The following is a 25,311-nucleotide window of genomic DNA, read 5'->3' as shown; positions in this document are numbered from 1 at the left end:
TCCTTCGTTCTGGTGAGTTGTTGTCTGAGAGTGGCTGTTGGTTTGTGTGCTGTTATGAGTCCTAGTGGTCGCAGCAGTCTGGCTGTCAGTTCGGAAATGCTCCTGATGTATGGTAGTATGGCTAGTCCTTTGGGTTGCGGCATGTCCTCGTTCCGTTGTCTTTCCCTTAGGCATCTGTTGATGAAATTGCGCGGGTATCCATTTTTGGTGAATACCTTGTATAGGTGTTCTTCTTCCTCTTTTTGCAGTTCTGGTGTGCTGCAGTGTGTTGTGGCCCTTTTGAATAGTGTCCTGATGCAACTTCATTTGTGTGTGTTGGGGTGGTTGCTTTCATAGTTGTTGAACATCATCAGAAATATACACATAGACAAGGAAGAAACCATGGTCTCATTTGATGTAACGGCACTGTTCACCTCTATCGACAAAATCCTACCCAGAGAAACAATATCCAACCTGCTGGACATACAGAACAGACAACAGGACGGTGAACCTATTAACAAAGATGGCATACTTAAACTACTGGACCTATGCCTCACAACACACTTCACATTCAACAACCAGATATACGAACAAATCAACGGAACACCCATGGGCTCACCGATCTCTGGACTCATAGCAGAAGCAGTAATGCAAAGGTTAGAACAAACAATCATACCGCAAATACAACCCAAACTCTGGGTCAGATATGTGGACGACACCTTTGTAATCATTAAAAACACAGAACTAGAGAACACACACTGGATCACCAACGCCACACTCACAGGAATCCGATTCACAAGAGAGGATTCAGCACGAAGGTATACAGAAAAGCCACACACACAGACCAAGTCCTGAACTATGAAAGCAACCACCCCAACACACACAAACGAAGTTGCATCAGGACACTATTCAAAAGGGCCACAACACACTGCAGCACACCAGAACTGCAAAAAGAGGAAGAAGAACACCTATACAAGGTATTCACCAAAAACGGATACCCGTGCAATTTCATCAACAGATGCCTAAGGGAAAGACAACGGAACGAGGACGTGCCGCAACCCAAAGGACTAGCCACACTACCATACATCAGGGGCATTTCCGAACTGACAGCCAGACTACTGTGACCACTAGGACTCATAACAGCACACAAACCAACAGCCACTCTCAGACAACAACTCACCAGAACGAAGGACCCGATACCCAGCATGAGCAAAACCAATGTAATGTACAAAATCCCATGCAAGGACTGCACAAAACACTACATAGGACAAACAGGAAGACAGCTAACGACCCTCATCCATGAACACCAACTAGCCACGAAACGACACGACCAGCTATCCTTAGTAGCCACACACACAGATGACAAGCAACATGAATTCGACTGGGACAACACTAGTATTATAGGGCAAGCCAAACAGAGAACAGCCAGGGAATTCCTAGAGGCATGGCACTCATCCACAGATTCTATCAACAAACACATCGACCTGGACCCAATATACCGGCCACTGCAGCGGACAGCAAGAACTGACAACCGGAAGCAGCAGATTCAAACCACTATAAATGCCGGAGGAAAGATGACAGAAGCGCTTCACAGGAGGCTCCCAAGCACTGAGGATGTCACCTAGAAAGGGGACGAAACGTTTGCAACAAAAACTCCCAGCTCGGCGAACAGAACCACAACAAAATAATAAAATAGATGATCACCTATTATGCTGTTGTTTCTGGGAGATTACGGTGTGAAAATTGGCGGCTGACTGTTATACGTTAATAACCATCGATGACACTTCAAATCTTAATTGGCTAGGAAGTAATGTGGATCATTGTGACATTCTTTTAATTGCATCTGGAGTGAGACTGCCATGGTCCCATTTCATTTAGACACCTTCAGACTTCAATGCAAACCCCAGGAGCGGAATGATGAAAAGACATGCTGCAAAACTAGTGCTGAGTTAACCATCTTGTATACCCCTGCAGCAAGACTAATTCTGTTTCACAAAAGTTGCTGAATCTAGAAATTTGCCGGGAACAAGTAGCTACACAGTTAGTGGCATCCCATAAAACTTGGCCTGTGCTTAGTTCAGCAGGTTGCAATTCAGAAGACTACTTGGTAGCCGCTATCAGTGAAGCCATTAATCAACAAAAGCTAGCATGTTATTCATCACTTGGGAGTCCATTCTTACCTGTGCTCGATCTATTCTGTAAAATCGGTCAGCAGTGGTGGCTGAAAGGAAAACAAAGAGAAATTAAAATGAAGGATTAGGCTCCAATCTGACTGCTTGCCACACTGGTATGTCGAACCTGTGCTGCAAAAGAGAAATTGCACTGTTTTTGTACAGAATGCCTTTATCCGAAACAAAATAAAATTGATGCACAACACCATTGGCCTGAACCTGTCAGGAAATCAGAAGATGTTGCTTCCAAATTTCTGGCATATTTCACCTGCTCTGTATCAATCATTGTGACAGATTCACTGGACCTTGGGAGATAGTGCATATTAATGTGGTGTTTCTATTCAAAAAAGGTGATGAGGACATATGGAAACTACAGACCCAATTGTCTTATTTCAATTTAGCATAATTTATGAGATCATTTCCCGGGAATTGTTTTTCTTAGAACAGAGAAGTTTGTGAGACTGAACAGAGGCATTCAAAATTATGAAGGGTTCTGATAACGAGTTGTTAGGAAGAAATTGCTCCCACTATCCAGTGTTAATCGAGAGAGTACACAAATCTTAAAATGATGGGTAAAAGAACCAGGTGAGATTAGGAGACTTTATTTTGGACTCAATACTATAAGATATAGGAACAGAATTTTGCCATTTAGCCCATTTAATCTGCTTTGCCATTCAATTATAGTTGGTATGTTTCTCACCCCCACTCTCCTGCCTCCTCCCTATAACACTTAAACTCCTTACTCATCAAAAACCTGTATGTCTCTGTCTTAAATGCACTCAGTGACTTGGCCTCCACAGCCTTCTGTGGCAATGGGCTTCACACATTCATCATCCTCTGGTTAAATAAATTCGTCTTCAGCTCAGTTCTGAAGGATGACGTCTTCACTCTGAGGCTGTGCCCTTGGGTCTTAGCCTTTCCACAGTGAGTTCTTATGACCTCGAATGCAATACTTGAAAGATTGCTGGAAGAAGATTTAGCAATAAATTTCAAAAATGAATTGGATAAATACTTGTAAAGGAAATGTTTATTGGGCTACGAGGAAAGCTTACTTCTGTGCCATAACAATTCAATGATTCTATTCTGAGCCCAGGACTAATGGGGTAATCTTTGAAAAGGCTGGCATGGGCACAATGGATTGATTGGCCTCCTTCAGTGCTCTATAACATGAGATTCACTTTCAGTGGTCACAGGAACACCACTAAGGATTGAGAGAATATACAACAAACACTCGATGATAACTAAGGACAGAGTGACATAGCTTTGTCTGTACTCTTTGTGAGCATGACTGGTTTCAGTATGCAGGGAATTTACAATGGTATCTAATCATTCCCATGAAACTTTCTCTCTGCACGTGGGAATGTGATGTTATTTTCCCATAGTTGACATGTTTCAATCCTAGTTAGAAGGATTTTCTCGCCTAACTTCTTTCACATCACTGGGATTCTGTTTGGTTCTCACAGCACATTGAGTACAAGGAGAGTGAATGTTTGCAAGGACTTCAAGACACCTTTGTACTGTAGTCGGTTTCCACCTCACTATCCCAGACATTGAACCTGATCCTGCCAATCAGCCACCATTATAGATTCTTAATAACATTCATACTCATTCAGTAAAATTACAGGAAAGTACAAATGTGTAGTTCGACACAATGAGCATAATATATGCTTCTATCTATAGTGTAAGAAAATGTGTTTGTACATGCAGTGTTCAAAATAAGCTGGTATCTACAATGCATATACAATTTGTGCAACTGTTCGTTGAAAATGAACTTAAGTCATCCGGCACTTTCAGCAGGCCGCTACATGTGGACAGAGTGCATTTAGGCATGTGATTCTAAGTGTTGTTTTCATTTTGCCTGTCCCTGCTTCCTTTGATTTTAGCTAATCTCTGGGAATGTAGGTCTGGTGAATTTAACTTCAGTGTTGACTGAACTACCATTTCCAACTTCCAATGTCTCCTCCTTTATTTGATCACACTTCAGTGAAGCTATGTGAAAGGCGCTATCTCAATGTGGGTTTTCGTTGTAATATAAGGTATAAATATATTTATAACATATACAGAGTACTCTGTGCCTCTGAAAACAAAAATGTGAAGCAAAACCTTGTATCAGAGCAGCTAAAATCACATAGAACAATAACACTATAGTTCCAGTCATCTAACTGAATCACAATTGCCTTTTTGTCTATTATTGTTCAAGTCCTCTGTTGAAAACTCCAACCTGGGCATACTATGACAGACTCCCATCTGTGTGCTACACTACATTAGTGCAGTCTAATCTGTACACTACTCTGTGTATCACAAGCTAGTCTGTAACTAATCTATTTCATCCTGCAGAATCCTTCAGTACTGCAATCCTTTAGGATACTTGCCTTTAAGATTCTGGAAGGGGTACTTATATTAATACACAATAGGACATTGTTACAAAGTTAAATACAGATAGTTAACTCACAGGAGATACACAGTCTGATGTACAAATTAAATACTTAAGATGTTTTATAGTCTACCTTCCAAAGACAGAGAAAAACATTAAATGGTATGCGCAGGATTAAATTGACCAATACATCCAAGGAATAGTTTAAATAACATTGTGATTTCCACAACACTGCTCACACTATTCCAGATGTGGTCTCCCAGCAGTTTGTACAGTAGCACTAAGTCATGCTGCTTCTCATTAAGACCACAATTTACTCAGATACTGGGCAATAAATGCGCACTCTAGACCAAAGGCACTGCATATAACATACTTAATGCTGCCTTTCTCTGTAGACAGTAGGCTATTAAGACTTCAGTCATTTTCTCCATGAGTGAAGACTAGGATTGCCAACCCTCCAGGACTATCCAGGAGTATCTCGGAGCAAGGGATTAATCTCCATGACTACATCAGTTTATATTGACACAGGATCTTTAATGTAGTAAAATGTTCTAAGGCACTTCACATGAGTGTCAACCAAATAAATCTGGACGCTGATTAACAAAGACAAATTAGGACAACTGACTGAAAGCTTGATCAAGGAGGCTGGTTTAAAGGAGCATCTTAGGAGACAGAGAGGCATGAGGTGGAGAGAGGAAATTTCAGAGCAAGCAGAGTTATCAGTTATGAGACAATTACAATTTGGGGTGCAGGAGATGCTATATTTTGGAGTGTGGTGGAAATTAGGGGCATTTTCCCTGACGGACAGAGTCCAGGCAGTTTTACATAGGATTATGTGGATGGCATCTGGATCGTTTAGTTAGTGGGAAAAGGGAAATCAAGGCTATTTTCTTCAGCTGCAGTGGAGGAGGCAACTCCAGGCTGTTACCTATAAGGAGGATGAGGCGTCGCAACTGTTCAGGCAGGTCTGCGCAGAAAACCGTTTGTTAGGGGGCATCCAGCTATTTTATATTCTGGGGGATGAGAAGCAGCAAGACTTACTGTGACTCTACAAACTACTAGTAAGACCACATCTGGAATAGTGTGAGCACTGTTGTTGCTCTTATTTAATATACGATATAACTTCATTGGAGGCAATTCAGAGAAGGCTCACTAGGGTGATCCTGTCTTATGAGCAAAGGATAAGCAGGTTGGAATGCTACTCACTGGAGTTTAGAAGAATGAGAGGTGATCTTATTAAAACATACAGGATTCTTAAAGGGCATGACCAGGTAAATGTTGAGAGGATGTTTCCCCCCTGAGACTGTCTTGGACCACAGGATATAGTGTCAGAATAAAGGGGCACCAATTTAAGACTGAGAATCATCACATCCATAAAAAAGGTGGTTAAAAAGGCATTTGGTTTGCTTGCCTTCATTAGAACATAGAACATTATAGTGCACTACAGGCCCTTTGGCCCTTGATGTTTCGCCGCCCTGTCAAATCAATCTGAAGCCCATCTAACCTACACTATTCAATTCCCATCCATATGCCTATCCAATGACCATTTAAATGCCTGTAAAGTTGGCTAGTCTACAACATTGCAGGCAGTGTATTCCATGCCCCTACTACTGAGTGAAGAAACTACCTCTGACATCTGTCCTATATCTATCATGCCTCAATTTGAAGCTATGCCCCCTTGTGCTAGCCTTCATTGCTCAGTTCTTTGAGTATAGGAGTTGGGAAATCATGTTGAGGTTACACAGGACTTTGCTGAGGCCTTTTATGGAATACTGTGTCCAGATCTGGTCCCACAGTTTTAGGAAGAATATTATTAAGCTGGAGAGTTTTCAGAAGAAATTTACCAGAAAGTTGCCAGGTATGAAAGGTTTGAGTTATAAAGAAGGGCTGGATAGGCTGGGATTTTTTCACTGGAGCGTATGAGGTTGAGAGGCGACTTGACGGAAGTTTATAAAATACTGAGAGATAGGGACATAGTTAATGGTTGCTCTCTTTTCCCTAGGATTGGGGATTTCAAGATAAGGGAGCACATTTTTAAGGTGAGAGAGAGAGAGATTTAAAAAAGACATGAGGGACATATTCTTTACATAGAGGGTGGTTCGCGAGTCGAGTGAATTTCCTGAGGAAGTGGTGCATGTGGGTATAATGACAACATTTAAAAGACATTTGGATACGTATATGGATAGGAAAGGTTTGGAGGGATGTAAGACCACAAGACAAAAGGAGCAGAAGTTAGGCCACTTAGCTCATTGTGTTTGCCCCACCATTCAATCGTGGTTGATAAGTTTCTCAACCCCATTCTCTCACTTTTTCTCCATAACCCTTGATCCCCTTGACAATCAAGAACCTATCTATCTCAGTCTTAAATATAATCAATGACCTGGCCATCCAAAGCCTTCTGTGGCAATGAATTCCATAGATTCCCCACTCTCTGGCTGAAGAAGTTTCTCTTTATTTCCATTCTAAAAGGTCTTCCCCTTATGCTAAGGTTGTGCGCTTGGATCCTAATCTCACCAACCAATGGAAATATCTTCCCAACATCTATGCTGTCCTGGCCATTCAGTATTCTGTAAATTTCAATTTGATCCCCCGTCATCCTTCTAAACTCCATCGAATATCTACCCAGACTCTTCAAATGCTTCTCATATGTTAAGCTTTTCAGTCCTGGGATCATTCTTGTGAACCTCCTCTGAACACGCTCCAGAGCCAGTACATCCTTCTTAAGATATGGGGCCTAAAACTGCACACAGTACTCCAAATGTGGTCTGACCAGAGTCTTATAGAGCCTCAGAAGTACATCCCTGTTTTTATATTCAAGTCCTGTCAAAGTAAATGGCATCATTGCATTTGCCTTCCTAACTACTGACTCAGTTTACCTTGAGAGAATCCTGGACTAGAACTCCCAAGTCTCTTTTACACTTCAGACTTCTGAATTTTCTCCCCATTTAGAAAATAGTCCATGCCTCTATTCTCCCTACCAATGTGTCTGACTTCACACTTTCCCATGTTGTACTTCACCTGTCACTTCTTTGCCCACTCTTCTAAGCTTTGTACATATTTCTGCAGCCTCCCCATCTCCTCAATGCTACCTGTCCCTCTACCTATCTTCGTATCATCTGCAAACCTAGCCAGAATGCCCTCAGTTCCTTCACCTAGATCACTAATGTATAAAGCGAAAAGTTGTGGTCCCACCACCGAGTCTTGTAGAACACCATTTGTCATTGGCTGCTCTCCTGAGAAGGACCCTTCCATCCCCACTCTCTGCTTTCAGCCAGACAGCCAAGCTTCTGTCCATGATAGCACCTTGCCTCAAACATCATGGGCCATTATCTGACTCAGTATCCTCCTGTGCAGCATCTTGTCAAAAGCCTTCTTCAAGTCTGGATAGATAACATCCATTGGCTCTCCATGGTCTAATCCAAAGAATTCTAGCAGATTTTCCAGGCATGACCTCCCCTTGATAAAACCATGCTGACTTTGCCCTATTTTAGTGGGTGGCATGGTGGCACAGTGGTTAGCACTGCTGCCTCACAACGCCTGAGACCCGGGTTCAGTTCCCGACTCAGGCGACTGACTGTGTGGAGTTTGCACGTTCTCCCCATGTCTGCGTGGGTTTCCTCCGGGTGCTCCGGTTTCCTCCCACAGTCCAAAGATGTGCAATTCAGGTGAATTGGCCATGCTAAATTGCCCGAAGTGTTAGGTAAGGGGTAAATGTAGGGGTATGGGTGGGTTGCGCTTCGGTGTGTACTTGTTGGGCCGAAGGGCCTGTTTCCACACTGTAAGTAATCTAATCTTTACTATATACTTTCAAGTATTCAGAAATCTCATCCTTCAGAATGGATTCCAGGATTGAGTTTAGGGTAATCGGTCTGTAATTTACGGTCTTTTGCCTTACTCCCTTTTAATACACGTTAGCAATTTTCCAGTCTTCTGGGACCGCCCCCCCCCGCCTTCCCCCAACTCGAGTGATTCCTGAAAGATCACCACTAACGTCTTCACACTCTTTTCAGCTATCTCCTTTAGAGATCTGGGGTGTAGTCCATCTGGTCCAGGTTATTTATCTAACATCAAGCCAGTCAGTTTTTCCAGCACCTTCTCGGCCACCATAATCTGCTTTGCCCCCTCACTCTCTTCAATTATTGGGATATTACATGTGTCTTCCACCACGAAGACTAACGCGAAGTAATTATTCAGTTCCTCAGCCATTTCCTTGCTCCCTATTATCTCTCCAGCTTCACTTTCCAGTGGCCCAACGTCTACTTTTGCTCTTTATATATCTAAAGAAACACTTACATCCTTCCTTTATATTACTGATTAGCTTACCCTCATGTTTAATCTCCCTCATTTCTTTTGTTGTTGCCCTCTATTGGTCTTTGTAAGCTTCCCAATCCTCTGGTTTCCCAATGTCCTTCGCCACATTATATGTTTCCTCTTTTGCTTTTATGCTATCCCTGACTTCGCTAGTCAGCCATGGTTGCCTCATCGTCCCTGTATCATACGTTTTTTCCCCTTGGGATGAATCTCTGCTGTGTCTCCTGAATTACTATCAGAAACTCCTGCCATTGCTGCTCCACTGTCTTTCCCGGTAGGCTCCTCTTGCAGTCAGTTCAACCCAGCTCCTCCCTCATGTCTCTATGATTGCCTTTATTCAGCTGCAGTACTGTTACCTCTGATTCTATTCGGTCCCTTTCAAACAGCAGAGTAAATTCAATCATTTTATGATCACTGCCTCCTAAGGGTTCCTTCACTTTAAGCTCCCCCATCAAGTCTGCATCACTGCACAGTACTAAATCCAGTATTGTCAGATATGGAGAAAGTGAGGACTGTAGATGCTGGAGATCAGAGTCGAAGAGTGTGGTGCTGGAAAAGCACAGCCAGTCAGGCAGTATCCATGAAGCAGGAGAATCAATGTTTCGGGCATAAGCCCTTCATCAGAATCAGGCATTCCTGATGAAGGGCATATGCCCGAAACGTCGATTCTCCTGCTCCTCGGATGCTGTCTAACCAGCTGTGCTTTTCCAGCACCACATTCTTCAACTATTGCCAGATATGGGCCAGGAGCAGGCAGGTGGGACTAGTTTACGTTCGGCATGGATTGGTTAGATTGAGGGTCTGTTTCCATTCTGTATGGCTCTATCTGGAGAAGATTACAAAGATGGGAAGGGATGAGACCAGAAAGAAAACAAGAGTGCAAAACTTGCAAACTGAAACTTGGCCAGAATAAAAGTCTACATAGATAATGAAAGACAGGGCTGATAGAGTGATTAGAACTCAGTGGGAGGTGGGAATAGAGGCAGCGGATTTTGGATGAGCTGAAGTTTATGAGCGGTGGAAGACAGGTCTGGAGTGCATTTGAATAATAAGAACATTTAGAGGTAATAAAGGCACGAGTGAGATTTCAGCTGTAGATAAAGTTAAGGAAAGGGCTGATTGGGACTTAGTGATGGAATGGTTATGTGGTCAGAAACTTATTCTGGACTTGCACTGAAATATAACACTGAAGTTGTGCAGAGTCTGACTCAGCCTCAGATAGAAGCCAGGGAGAGAATGGAGTTGATGGTTAGGTAGAAAAAGGTTGTGGTCGGTGTTAATTAAGTATTAATTTTACTTGATTGTATGTTGCACACACAGAGACACATGGTGAAACTATGATATACTTATATATCAAGGTGTAAGATTCTAATTTTCAGCTCTGTAAATAAACTTACATGCCATGCCACAAGGCATTAAACAATATCTTTAAAGGAATTATATTCCCCTAACAAACTTTATAGTGGACTCTTATTGGATTTTAAATGACTGCTAGATGAGCAAGTTGCCTGCTTCTAGAAATTTTCAACAAATATTAGGGTATAAATTTTCATCTCGCTGGGAATTCACACCTCCATTGTGTGTGAACATTACAGTAGAGCATCTACCCCAGCAAGTTCTGAACAAAGGAAACATCAAAACTTATTATGGCTGAAATGGTGCTACTGGCTCCACAGTTATCTCACATAACGCACAATTGCCTTTGACCAGAGACAACAAAATCACTTCATTCGGTTGAGCTGACACATCCGTGAATCCTGTCACATGACTGAAACCTCTCTTTTTTTTTTGAGTAGCTTTAATTCTACAGTTTTGAATTCTTAGACTGTTTTCTTGACATTGGAACAAACAACGAGTAGCTGTATTCCCAGTTACACCCTATCTCCACATTGAACCTCTCGTAAGAACTGACTTCTGGAAATAAATCTATTCCTTGAAAAAAATGAATTGGCCTGCTAAATTGCCCGTGGTGTTAGGTGAAGGGGTAAATTTAGGGGAATGGGTCTGGGTGGGTTGCTCTTCGGAGGGTCGATGTGGACTTGTTGGGCCCAAGAGCCTGTTTCCACACTAAGTAATCTAATCTAATCCACAAGAATCATATTGCTACGCATTCAACTGCACCCATCGTATCCAATCGCCTCATGAATGGGATTCTGCCAGATCCATCAATGACAATTACCTTTAGTGGACAATGATTTACTAAACTCTGATTCATGTGAATTAATGCCCATTTTTAAAAAAAAATCTTCATCGTAATTTCTTTTCCTTATTTTTTCCTTTTCTTCATATGCTCATCTATCTGTATATGTTGCAAAAATTATCCCCCTTTGTTTGGATGCTTGAAGAAACCATCCTTTATGTTTTAATCCTGAAGAGAATTTGTTGCAAAAGCACAGCCTGTTTTGAAAAGAAAACTAAATTAAAAATTCAAAACAAGTTAACAGATCCAACCATGTTATGGCCAGAACAGAAAGACCATAAAATTGTCTCTTATTTGTGACAGAAAATAGGAACGCACACCCAAGATGAGATGCTTGCAGACATGTTACAGATATGAGCAAAGTGCATGAAAGTCTGACCAGGTAGAGCAAGGTAAAGCTACTCTAATCGTACCAGAACACCGGGCTGGTCTCTCTGGCACCCATCCAATGCAATAAAGCACCTTATTACAGCCTTGATTCAAACAAGGACAAAGGAGCTGAATTCCAGAGCTGAGGTGAGAGTCACAGCCCTTGACATCAAGGCTGCATTTGAATGAACGTGGCATCTAGCAAAACTAGAATCAATGGGTACTGCGGGCAAACACTTCACTGGTTGGAATCATATAGGCACATAGGAAGATGGCGTGGGTGTTGGAGGTCTGTCCTTTCAAAACATATCTAAAGGTGTCCCTCAAGGTAGTGTCTCAGGCCCAATCATCTTCCGTTGCTTCATCAATGATCTTATTACACAAACCAACTTTCCATCTACAATTCCCACTGCCTCAGGAAGGCAGCCAACATAATCAAAGACCCCTTCTACCCCAGTTATACTCTCTTCCATAGGGCAGAAGATATGAAAGTTTGAATACAAGTACAAACAGGTTCAAGAACAGCTTCTTCCCCGTTGTTATCAGACTTTTGAACAGACCTCTCAAATGTTAGTTCTGACCTTTCTTTCTGCACCTTCTCTGCATGTGTAACACTATTCCATACTCTGTTCTGCTATCCTGTTGCACACTATATGGTACAATCTGCCCGTACACCACACAAAACAACACTTTTCACTGTATCTTGGTTCATGGGATATCTGGTTGGCATGGGAGAGTTGGACCGAACGGTCTGTTTCCGTGCTGTACATCTCTATGACTATGTGACAACAGAAAATCAAACTCAAACTCCGAAGTGGAGATGTTTGCTGATAATTGCACAATGGTCAGCATCAGTCACAATTCCTCGGATACTGAAGCAGTCCATGTTCAAATGCAACACCACCTTGGACAATATGCATGCATAGGCTGATAAGTGGCAAGTAACATTCATGCCACACAAATGTAAGGCATGACTATCTCCAATAGAGACAATCTAACCACCACCCCTTGACATTCACTGCTGTTACTATCACTGAATTCTCCTCTTATAAACATCCTGTGGGTTACCATGAAACTCACTGGACTTACCACATAATTATGGCTACAAACGTTAAGTCAGAGGCTAGAAATATTGCAGTGAATAACTCACCTCCTGACTCCCCAAAGCCGGTCCACCATCTACAAGGTACAAGTCAGGAGTTTGATTGAATACTTCCCACTTCTGTGGATAGGCACAGCTACAATAATACTCAAAAAGTGTGACACCATCCAGGACAAAGCAGGCTGCTTGATTGTCACCACATCCACAAGCATCCACTCCCTCCACCACCTACGCTCAGTAGCAGAAGTGTACTATTTACAAGGTGCACTGCAGAAATTTATGACATCCAAATCCCACCAGTGCTTTTAAAAAAAAAGTCAGGATAACCGCAAGGACACAGCCCAGAGATGTGGTTCAGTCACAAACTGGATAATCTGAGCAAAGATCTGCAATGTAGCGGAAGTCTGATAGAGGTTCAGAAGCCCTAAAGTGGGTGAAATAACCCATCATAGATGAGGTGTCTGAGAGAAGTGACCTGAATTTTAAAAAGCCTGGGAGAACATCCGTAAATTTGAGAGAGATTAAGAAAGGAACTGTGGATTTGAAAGAGGCGAATATAGTGAGCTGAAGAGTGAAATAACTTCCTTGCTGGATTAATCAAGGGTCAGGGTAGCTACTGCTGAAGAGCCACATGGCAGACCAGTCAGTAGAAGTTAACCAGTCTAATCCAGACTGTCACAAAGGAAATGGGAAGAATTGGGATCAGCTCATCCCAGTTGCAACTGAATTGGGGAATTCATTACACCCGCAATACTGTTCACTTGCAACCACCCTCAAAACCATGAAGGTGCTGCTGTTAACGCTGAGGCATCCAAAAACTGGTGTGCAGCACTCAGTTATGAAGCAGAGGAAAGCAGCAAGGCTGGGATGGGAGCAGCAGTTGAGGGAGATGCAGCCAGCTCTCGTCTAGCATAGGACAAAACAATAGCAGAGAAAGTTCCCAGGCCTAGCTTGCAAAATTTAAAGGAGTCCATATCTCTGCTGGATGAGGAAGGGGTCCAACCATCTAAAACTGACACAGAGGGTGAGAAAGCTCCCTTATTCTGATCTAAAGGAAGGGAACCCATACCCTGGTTGGGTCAGCAGGACTTTTGGCAATTTCAAAGAAACCTTCATTCTGCACTTAATGGGATACCAGGGAAGTCTCAGAAAGGATACCCATTTCAGCAGCTTCCCCCCCCCCCCCCCCACACCCAGTAAGAGTATGCCAAAGAAATCAGGATGGAACAGGGATACAGAAAGGTGCCAGACCAGGCAGGAATACTAAATGGAAGAAGAAGAGAGTGAGACACATCAGAAACAGGGCAGAGTTGAGCCGACTGATCTCAGCGGGGATATGAAACTCCACATTTCCCCACTATAGATGTCAGGCTAACTGGTCCAGAACTCCCTGCTTTCTCACTACCCACTTTTTTTTTAAGTAGTAGGGTTACATAGAAACTGTTCCCGGTTTATAGAATTTTGAAAGATTACCAATGTACCCACTATTTCCAGGGCCACTTCCTTAAAACTGTGGGATGTAGATTATCGTGCGCTGAAAATTCATTAGCCTTTAATCCCCATCAATTTCCTCAACACCATTTCCCCACCAATACTGATTTCCTTCAATTTCCCCCTCTCACTAGACCCTGTGTTCCTCAACCTTTTTGGGATGCTAATTGCATCCTATATTTTGAAGACAGATCGGATGCACATATTTAATTGTCTGTCATCACTTTGTTCCCCATTATAAGGTCCCCTTATGACTGCGATGAATCAATACTTGTCTTAACATATCGATAGAAGCGTTTGCAATAAGTCTGCATTTTCATCAGGAGCTTATTCTCAAACTTCATTTTCCCCCTTTTAATCAATCCCTTTGCTAAAAATCTAAACTGCTCCCAATCCTCACCTTTGCAACTTTTTTGGCCAATTTGCACGCCCCTTTTTTTGATCTAATAATCTAATTTCCCTATTAGTTATGGTCTGGCCACCCTCCCCATTTTATTTTTGCACCTGCCAGGAATGCACAATTGACATGTGGTGTCAATGCTACTTGTAATTTTTCATATTGTGCAGTACAGGACATGGACTGCTTTATGGTTGATGATTTGCCAATGGTGAACATTTCACAATCATCAGCAAACATTCCCACCTTTTTAACCTCAAGAAGAAGCAAGAGCATTGATGAAGTAGCTAACTGGGCCTAGTATACCACGTTGAGCAACTTTTGCCCTGACACCTCAGGACAGATGACTGACCTCTCACAAGCACAATCGTCTTCCTTTGTGGCAGTTGAAAGCGTGGCGCTGGAAAACCACAGCAGGTCAGGCAGCGTCTGAGGAGCAGGAGGGTCAATCTTTCAGGCATAAGGCCTTTATCAGGCATGACTCCAACCAGTTGAGAAACCCACCTGACCCATTCACATTGATTCCAATTTTGATAGGGCTCCTTGATGCCACACTTATTCAAAATGTCACCTTGGTATCAAGGTTAGTCACTTTCACGTCTTGTCTGAGCAGGGGGAGGAAGGCAGCTACATGTGACATCAGATGAAAACTCAAGGGAATTTTAAAAAATCCATTTTCCTCAGTTTTTTTTAAAAAAGCCCTATTAAACATTGGTTGGAAAAATACTGTAGATAGAAAAAACAAGTGGGCCAGTTCGAGGCAGACATTATATAGAGGCCTCTGGGCATATATCCAAACAAAACCGTTACCCCTATTGTAGACCAATACTGTATATTACCTTCCTATGAATCATTACTGCATTGATACCACACACAGTCAACTGTCACAGTCTGTCAGGAACATATAGCTTTATCATTACTGGTAGTCATCACTGGCACTGACTTCAGCACACCGTTAACATATAAAGATTTACTGTGGAGATTCAGAGTACGCAAAAGGCAATAATTTAATATTCTGAATAAAATTATTTCCACTAACCACTCATGCTTTGCCTATTTGAGCTCATCCAATAATTTGTTAATGCTATCATTCCCTTTTAACCTGTGAGCAAAACTGTTGTGTGCAGAAGTCACTTTTATATACTAGCGTCATTATAAAAGCTCCATTCAAGACCAACGACATTGTAAATAAGACATTCTTACGTTTTCAATTAGCCAAGCTGAAACTGTTCATTCATGTTGGTAGGGTGTCAGGGCTGCTGCATAATGTAATACTGTAAAAGACATCACAGGCAGAGATTTGGGATGAGTTTCTGCCTGAGGAGACTTCTGTCATGTGGCAAACAATGTCAAGCAACTATGAAAAATAATCAGTGCCGTAGTGCTCCAGATAGAGCATAGACAAGTTGAGCGAATGCTGCTCCTTCCTGCAGCTGAAATATTGAATGAATGGATCATTACACAACCAGTGTACAGGTCCAACTCATTCTCAGCAGCCAGCAGCATAACTGTTGTGTTTTCACTGCTGCACTGACCTAAGAGCCCTTGTTTCAAACAAGGTCCTTTCTGCCCTCTCAAGTGGAGGTAAATCAAACCAACAGATCTGTTCAAAGAACAGCACGTGCATTATTGCTGATGTCCAAGCCAACCTCAGTGCACTTGATTAAAACAAATTTCTGCTCATATATCTTACTCCTGCTTGTGGGACTTCCTTTGAGCAAATTGGCTGCTGCACTGCCCTGCAGTATAACAACTGCTACATGTTGAAAGTACTTAATTGGTTCAAGTGTTTTGAGTTCTCCTGAGGAGATACAAGGCACTATATCATTGTAACTTGATTCACTTCAATCCCTTCACATTCTTTCCCTTTATCGTTGTCTCGTACTCGCTTCTATTTTGCCTTATCACAATTCCTCTAAAGCCCCTGCGTAATACCTCCCTAGCCACCTTTCCCCTTCATTCTCTCCCTCTTTACTTTCCTCCTGTTTTTCACTCTTCCGTACGAAGCTTCACCAATGCCTTTGATTAAAAGTGGAGTTCCTTCTCAGTAATAACAAAAAGCAGGTTCTGCTGTCAAATACTGTCCTTTTAATTTAGCTCAATATCTGCTGCAGGATAGAATGGTGTCATCAGAGATTACGAAGCTCCCCATTAAGGTACAAATTGTTGACATGTTTGCAACTAGTCTAACCACACTCTCATCATGAAAGTATCTGGATTTGAGGAGTTCTATTTATTTTAATGTATTTGGAGTATTTGAGGTTTTTATATCTTGTTTGTTCGTGTATTAATCAACATTGCATCAAAAACTCTGACTAGCTGCTCATCAACAATCAGTGCTGTAGAGTGAGTTATTGTGCACATGGCAATGAGAACAAATTTACTTGAGGCTGATAAGGAATGAATTGTGCAGATGTACAGGCTTTATACATCAAACCAAAAGGATGCAATTCACCTGGTCTGACAGAAGGAATCCACCTCAGCAGAGGGACTGCAAATAACGCTAATCTCTCTGTACAATACAAATGACTGTGACAGCACACTGCTGCCAGGTGTTGGAGCTCCAACTCCCTCTTTTACAATTACTGTACTCACATGAAGGACCAGTATTCCTAGATAAACATGTGGAATATTGGAGGGAAGGGTGGCTGACCCCTCTCCCAAATGCATGGTGTCATGATTTGATTTGAATTATTTCTGTCACGTGTACTGAAGTATAGAGAAAAGTGTTGTCTTACATGCTTTACAGGAAGATTGTACTGTACAGGTGCGCCAGGATAACATCAGAAGATCATGGATAGGGTATCTGCCCCTCTTTCAGTCAACTACAGTACGTAGTCTGGGATATCCAAGGGAAAAGCCTGTCAGAACTTAAGCATGTAGGATTAAAGCTGAAGAATGGCATATTGGTACCAAAGGGAAGCTAGCTCTTGTAGAACTGCACCTCACACTGCAACATCCTCTTTAGAAGAAAGATGGAATTCGGAAACATAAAACAAATTATAAATAGAATGACTCAACATGTTAGTTTGTAACATGTGGGCTGGGAAACAAATGTAAAGAAAAGGTATCGTAATTTCCACACTGGATAATTCTGCTTCTCTCTCTTCTTGACCATGTTGACTTTAATCACCTGATACTCTTGATGGCAACAAGCACTCATTTTAATTTGAGTACTGCACAATGTCGGTTCAATTCCTACACTGATTGAGGACTCTTCATCCATTTTCTTCACCTGCGGTGTGGTGACCCTCAGGTTAAACAACCACCAGCCATCTCTCTCAGTCGCTTTCAGAACTCAAGTCAACCAAACCTGGGAAATAAATTGTAACTTTCAAAGTAACTTTATGGGCAAGACCAGCTTTAAATTGTCAGGACATTCCTTTCAATTAAAAAAAAAGTCTGCTTTATTCCAGATAAATTGGTAACAATGCTCTTGAAGAATGTGTTTTTTTTTACACGATTAAAAGAAATGCCCATTAGGCACTCTTCCCAGACACACAAATCTTTGATGAGAACATTAATTGTAGGCTGCGTTAATTGCAAATCTACACAACCTAACTGCAGGCCTGACAAATCCCAGCCTCAGGAAGCATTCCACATTGCTTTCAAATCCATATGTGGCTACTTCAAATTATTCTTGCTGAGCCCACTTTTGTCTGTCGCCGGAATCATTCACGTCTGAGCCATTTGAAAATACTGCAATCCACAAACTGTTTTCACCGCTGCACAGATGTGAGTGAATTGTTCAATTCCAAGGATGAACTACATCAATGTGTGTTGTCGGCATTGGGTTACTCCTAGCTCTGAATATGTGTGTGTTTCAAGGAGGTGACGCTTTGGGATCAGATTCTGATCTGCCAAGATGGGAGAGCTATCTGAGGGGTAACAGACTCATAGTCACATGACATCCTTCTTGCAAACCCACCACCACCCCCGCCCCCCAAGCCATTAAACCTAACAACCAGCCAATTGTGACATTCACAAAGACCTACCAGTAGGTACTGCAACACAAAATCTAGGATAGCACTTCAGCCAGTGCTGACGGGATGCCACATTGTCAATGATGCTGCCTTTCAGCTCAGAAGTCAAAAATTAAACTTAGACCCTGACTATCATTTCAGGTGGGTGCAAAGGAGCGCACTGCACTCTAAGAGGGGTAATGAACTTATCCCAAAAACAAATCAGCTGATCATCATTACATTGCTTTTTCCGGGACGTTGCTGCATTTAATTGCTGTATGACTACATTTGCACCTTCCTTTCAAAAAAAAAGGTTTCTGCCTTTGCCAGCAAAATGAGCAGCAAATTCCACACACCCATCATCGTTTGGGCAAAACAGTCTTTCCTCCTGTCCCATCTAATCCTTCTTTCAACTGGTGAAGAGTCATTGGACTGTGTTTTCTTACCACAGATACTTCCAGACCTACTGAGTTTCTCTGTGCATTGCTTTTATTTAAACAGTCACCCAACACTCACTTGAATGTCTCAACTGGACCTTTTTCCTCCATCACACTTCCAGGCAGTGCATGGCAGACCCTAATTACACGGTGACTAAAAAGATTTTTTTCATCTCTCATTTGCTTTTTTTTTGAAAAACACTTTAAAACTGTGTACTCTGGCTTTCAATCATGCTATGATTGGGAACTTTTTATCCCTGTCTAATCTGTGTAGACCGTTCATGATTTTGAAAACTTCCTTCAAATCTCCTCATCGTCATCTCCTCTCCAAAGAAAACAACCCCAATTTCTCCAATGCATCTTAATCATTGGGATCACTGTGAATCTGCATGGGGCTTCTCCTGCTCTGTCACTGTGTCTTCAGCTGAACTTAGCTGGCACTGTTATTCTGGTTAAAAGGTTATGGTCGCAGGGTTAGGAGAGGGGGGAGTTTGAAGAAATTCAACCATGCGTTCTTTCAGTATCAGCATTAACATTTGTATATACTTTATATTGTGCAACTGTAGTGTTTCTCTCTTTAGCTCAGTAACTTTGGCTCAGTAATAACCTTTCACCTCAGAATCAAGATCACGTGATTAAGCCGTACCAGCCACATTAGCGTACAATCAGGATTGTACTGAAGGAGTTGTCAGAGGTCTCAGTGTTCATATGTTAAATGATTGGCTTCACTATTTTTAAGTTCTAATCAACAGTCATCCCTCAATTATCATCACTAAAACAAGTGAGCTGCCATTTGTTTCTTTGCGGTTTTTGGGATCTTTGTTTGCAATGTGGCTGTTACTTTCCGTACTTTATAATCATGACCACACTGGAAAAGTGCTTCTTCAATTGCAAGGTTTTGGGATGCTCTGTGAAAGTGAAAGGCACTTATGTGAATGCAAAAACAGAAGTTGCTGGAAAAGGTCAGCAGGTCTGGCAGCATCTGTCAAAAGAAACTGAAGTTTACGTTTCAGGTCCAGTGACCCTTCCTCAGAACTGATGGTAGCCAGGAAAATGTTGGTTTATATGCAGAAGATAGGGTTGGGGGAAACAGGTAAGGAGTAAAGAATAGTTGGGGATAGAACCCAAAGTAAGAGAAGAACAGTTAGACAGACAAAGGAGTTGTTAACAATCTGATTTGGGGATCATTATCAACTCCTTTGGCACGGTGGCACAGCGGTTAGCGCTGCCTCCTCACAGCACCAGGGACGAAGGTTTGATTCCAGCCTCGGGCAACTGTCTGTGTGGAGTTTGCACATTCTCCCTGTGTCTGTGTGGGTTTCCTCCCACAATCCAAAGATGTGCAGGTCAGGTGAATTGGCCATGCTCAATTACCCATAGTGTTAGGTGCATTAGTCAGAGGGAAAATAGGTCTGGGTGGTTAATCTTCGGAGGGTCGGTGTAGACTTGTTGGGCCGAAGGGCCTATTTCCATACTGTAGGGAATCTAAAGAAAACTGTTCTTCTCTCTCTTTGACTCTATCCCTCCCAATCATTTTCTCCTTACCCCTCCCCGCACCCTACCTTCTGCACTTAAACCGGCATTTTCCTAGCTATCACAAGTTCTGAGGAAGAGTCAGGTTTTGCTTCCGATTCGCAACGTCCGCAGTTCTTTCGGTTTTATTTCGTATGTAAATGCAAAGTTGTCTTTCCTTTGTTTCCTATCCCCTCACAAACATATGCCATGGCACAGTACTGCCTTTAATGGAAGAGGCAGAAAACTGTAGGAATGAACAATGGATTATTGCCTTGGGCTTTTATAGTTGCCCAAAATGATCCCCAGTAAAAGTACATTTGAAGATACACATGACAAACCTTCCCTGATACAAAGCTATCCTGTCAATGATTAAACTGTGGTCCAACTAAACCACATCCTCTTCTCTAACTCATTTAATTTTCCAAGGCAAAAATCAAACAGTCTGCACAGGAAGAAGGAAACCACCGAAAGTCCTGTGGATTGACCACATCTCTGTGCAGACTTCTTTTTGCAGTCATTTTGGGGAGAGGACATTACACAATGTATTCTACAGAAATGACTAGCACAAAACAGATGCTATAATGTTAAAGGATATTTTATTTTTAAACTTTTGCATGTATTAGAGAAAAGCATAAGAAGCCTTTGCGACTGAAACATGAATAGCACAAAATTCATATAGGGCGGCAGTGGAGTTCTGAAAAGTTGGGCAGATCAGCATTAAAATTAAAAAACAGTCACATTCTGATAAGAGGCCGCAGCCTTAAACGTTGACCCCGATTGTCCTCTCCTCTAATGCTTGTCAGTCAGTTAGCTCAATTGATTGGATATCTGGTTTGCAATGCAGAGTGTAGTCAACAATGTGGGTTCAATTCTTACACTGACTGAGGACACTTCATCCATTTTCTTCACCAGAGGTGTGGTGACCCTCAGGTTAAACTACCACCAGCCATCTCTCTCATGAGAGAGCAGCCTGAGGATCTGGCAAGACTATGGTGACTTTATCTTCCCCCTAATGCTGCCAGTCTTGCTGAGTATTTTCAGTATTTTGTTTGTAATATCATTCGCTGGTCTAGCTTCACTCAGAGGGTGTGCATTGATGGTTCACTGAAAGGATTGTCTGATGAGGCATGACAAAGTAGATGGTCCTGTATTCCCTGGAGTCTAGAAGCTTAACGGTTGATCTCTTTCAAACATATAAAAGGTCTTACCAGGATAGACGTTGTGGGGGGAGCTGTTTCATTTGACAGGACAAACTAAGCCATAGTTCCAGAGTAAAAGGTCCACCATTTAGAATCATAGAATACCAACAGTCTGGAAGCAGGCCATTCGGCCCATCAAGTCCACATTGACCCTCGGAAAGGCATACCACATAGATCCATCCCCTTATCCCTGTAACCCTGCATTTCCCATGGCTAATCTACCTCGCCTGCACATCCTGGACACTATGGGCAAGTTAGCACGGCTAACCCACCAGGCTTAGACTCTGCTATGATCTGATAGGGAGAGAATAGAATTCCTACAGTGTGGAAACAGGCCCTCCGAAAAGTAACCCACCCAGACCCATTCCCCTACCCTATTAAACTATATTTACCACTAACTAATGCGCCTACCTCCAGATCCCTGAACACTATGGGCAATTTAGCATGGCCAATTCACCTAATCTGCACATCTTTGGACTGTGGGAGAAAACTGGAGCACCCGGAGGAAATCCACGCAGACACAGGGAGCATGTGCAAACTCCACACAGGCAGTCACCTGAGGCTAGAATCAAACCTGGGTCTTTGGAGCTGTGAAGCAGCAGAGCTAACCACTGAGGCACTGTGTCACCCTGAAGGATAGTGAAGAAGATAAATATCTTCATTCAGAAGTTTGTGAATCTTTGAAACTTTGTGCCTGCAAGATTGTAGCAGATACTCAGTTGTTGAGTATTCAGAGCTGAGATGGATCACTGTTAGCTACCAAAGGGATCAATGGATATGGGAAAAGAGTGGATAAGTGAGTTCATGTGGAAGATCAGCAATGATCTTACTGAATGGATGAACAGGCTTAAGGGGACAAATAACGACAGTCAGAAGTTGGGAAATTATAATGAGGAACAAGAAACAGCAGAATAATTAAACACAATCTTTGGTCTGTTTTCACAAAAGACAGCATTAATTAGCTCCCAGAAATATTAGGGAACCAACAGTCTAATTGCAGGGCAGAATTGAGGAACTCAGTATTTTATAAGAAAATAGTGCTAGAAAAATTAATGGGGTTAAACGCTGGCAAATCACCAGGGCCTGATAGTCTACATACCATAGTGCTAAAGAAAGTGTTCCTGGAAATGTTGGATACATTCCAAAACTTTTGCTTTCAAAATTCTAGAAACTCTGGAGCAATGTCTGTGGATTGGAGGTGGAAAAGGTAACTTCACCATTTCAATAGGAGGGAGAGAAAAAACTCAGTAAATTGCATACCAATAGCCTAAAATCAGGAGTGAGGGAAATGTTTTTTGAGGATATAACTAGAATACGTAAGGGATATGACGCATTTAAATTTTCAGACGGCTTTTAACAAAATCCCTTATAGAGGGCAATGCTAAATGGACTTGATATGAAAAACAGAAAGGTAAAGTATTATTCAAAAGGTGATATACTGAGGAATGTGGACAAAGTGATCAGGGTGTCCTCATACACAACTCAAAGAAATTAGACAGGCTGGTGCAGCAAGCGATTAGGAAGGCAAGTGGTATATTGGCGTTCATTGCAAGAGTGTTCGACAGGAGATATAAGGATGTCTAACTGCAGTTATACAGAGCCTTGGTGAGTATTGTGTGCAGTTTTAGTCTCTACCCAAGAAAAGATATACTTGCCATTCAGTAAGTGCAGTGAAGATTTACTAAGCTGATATGAGGAATGGCAGGACTATCACATGAAGAGAGATTGGTTTGATGGGCTTAGCCTGCTTGGCTCTCTCTCTCTTATTCCTGATGAAGGGCTTATGCTCGAAACGTCGAATTCTCTATTCCTGAGATGCTGCCTGGCCTGCTGTGCTTTGACCAGCAACACATTTGCAGCTGTATTAAATACAGTTTAGATAGAGGGTGACAAGGGGATTTGATTTGACTTAGGTGCATAGAATTCTAACGTGGCTGGATAAACTAGATCAAGGATGTTTTCTCTGGCTGGGGAGACTAAACGAGGAGACACAGTCTCAGGATACAGAGCAGACCATTTCACATTGAGATGAGGAAACTTTTCTTTACCCAGGTAACGAACCTTTGGAATGCAATACTACAGAAGGTTGTGGTTGTGGAATGCAATACTACAGAAGGTTGTGGAGGCTAAGTCTCTTGGAATGTTCAAGAAAGAGACAGATACGTTCTTAGATGTGGAAGGCATCAAAGGATACGGGAAGAAAGCAGGAATATAGCATGGAATGGTGAAGCAGGCTTAAAGGGACGAGTGACTTTCTCCTAGTTTCTATGATCTACTCCTCTATCTTAATTTCTTGTGAAAAAAAACTCCTTAAAGGCTCAACACCCAAAAAGTCTGAACCTGTCTTTGCAAAAGTTCATTGACAGGTTATGCATTTCAGATTTCTAGCATTCAACAATGCCCACTTCTTGCTGATATTTTTAATACTGGATGTTGTGATGTAATTCAGCCAACAACGTTAAATGCATGGCTTCAATTAGAGCTCAGCAAGTTGCTTGATTTTACACTTCTAAGGTTCATTTACACAAAAAAAAAGCATTGGTGAAACAAGACTAAGTTAGCAATCACTTATCTATGAATTATCGCTGGATCGCTGTTTCCAATCTCTGTGTATGTACTTGTTTTCTGAGACTATTTTCCAACGTGACCAAGGAGTAAGTTCAATGATCAGGTTAATTCCAATGAGGTAAATGTCAGTTTGACATTGAAAGGTAGTTCATTAGGCAAACAGATGATGTGGATTAAAAAGGCTGCAATTTTGGCAAACTACTTAGTAAGTTTGGCACCAGTTGAACCACAGCATTTGTTAGCTGAACCTTGCTCTGTATCATCAGCATGAATAATTCAGTTCAGGAACCGAGGTATCGTGCTGACAAGTTATTACATTCCGAGTGAGCTGAAACACTGCTCTTTGGTCAACACATAAAGGAGCATTTGGCAGTCTTTCACTCTGAGGTACTGAAGAAATAGCATTCAGTTTAGCTCTTGTGTACTACCCTTGTCTTTCTCAAGCTTACTCGCAGCACACTGTGTATGCTGCATTCCTTTTGTAGTGTAGCTGTTCTACAAGAAAATGAGAGGCTACTCCTCTTCCTCCTCATCCTGCATTCAGCAAACACTCAAACTACTAACAGCAAAGTACACCTCCACCATTTTATTAAAACGAACCTGGAGATTTAAATGAGAACCTTCACTGCAATAAACCCACCAAATAGATTTCAATAATAATGCCTCAATACAGCAAAAGCACAACTCTAATCTCACACTGTAGTTGTTTTGTTTAGTAACCCAGACCCTAGACGATTGATCCAGAACCACAAACTCAAATCCCACCACAACAAGTGGGGAAAAGCAATAAACTCGGTACCAGTGATGGTGTCCACAGTATTAACAGATTGAAATGAAAACCTCGATGGTTCAATAGTGTGCTTTATGGAAGAAATTCTATAGTTAGTGCCCTTGTGTGGCCGATATGCAATTCAAAATCCATGACATTGTGGGGAGGCTGGGGTTGACTCTTAACTGGAATCATAGATAGCCAAGTAAAACCACATAGTTGCATCAAGAAAAGGCTGACTTGGAATCAATCTGAACATAGAACCCAACATCAACCTTGGCACCAGACAAAATTATGCCTAGCCTGGTAAACCTTTCATTCAAATCTTGGGACTTGTGCTAAAATTGGGACATCTGCCCCACAGTGAAAGAGAAAGAGACTACATGACCATCCTTATTTTCATCAACAAGGAAGCCAGGTATGAGTTCAAATACCAAGGCTAAAACATTTGCAACTGCTTTCAGCCA

At 42.0% G+C, this 25,311-nt stretch overlaps 1 protein-coding gene across 4 annotated transcripts in view; it reads right to left on the bottom strand.

Annotated features, from left to right (window-relative positions):
• dgkza (diacylglycerol kinase, zeta a) overlaps window positions 1-25,311 on the bottom strand; it is a 570,823-nt gene that overhangs the window by 172,589 nt on the left and 372,923 nt on the right. For all 4 annotated transcript variants that reach the window (XM_060838748.1, XM_060838746.1, XM_060838747.1 and 1 more), the window contains one exon: window positions 2,160-2,200. In XM_060838748.1, coding sequence (XP_060694731.1) covers window positions 2,160-2,200 — 41 coding nt within the window. The remainder of the gene's footprint in view (window positions 1-2,159; window positions 2,201-25,311) is intronic.

This window comes from Hemiscyllium ocellatum, chromosome 18 (assembly GCF_020745735.1).
Source record: "Hemiscyllium ocellatum isolate sHemOce1 chromosome 18, sHemOce1.pat.X.cur, whole genome shotgun sequence".
In the NCBI taxonomy this organism is placed as follows: domain Eukaryota; kingdom Metazoa; phylum Chordata; class Chondrichthyes; order Orectolobiformes; family Hemiscylliidae; genus Hemiscyllium; species Hemiscyllium ocellatum.
The sequence above is the reverse complement of the archived record's forward strand: the minus strand, read 5'-3'. Positions and strand labels throughout refer to the sequence as shown.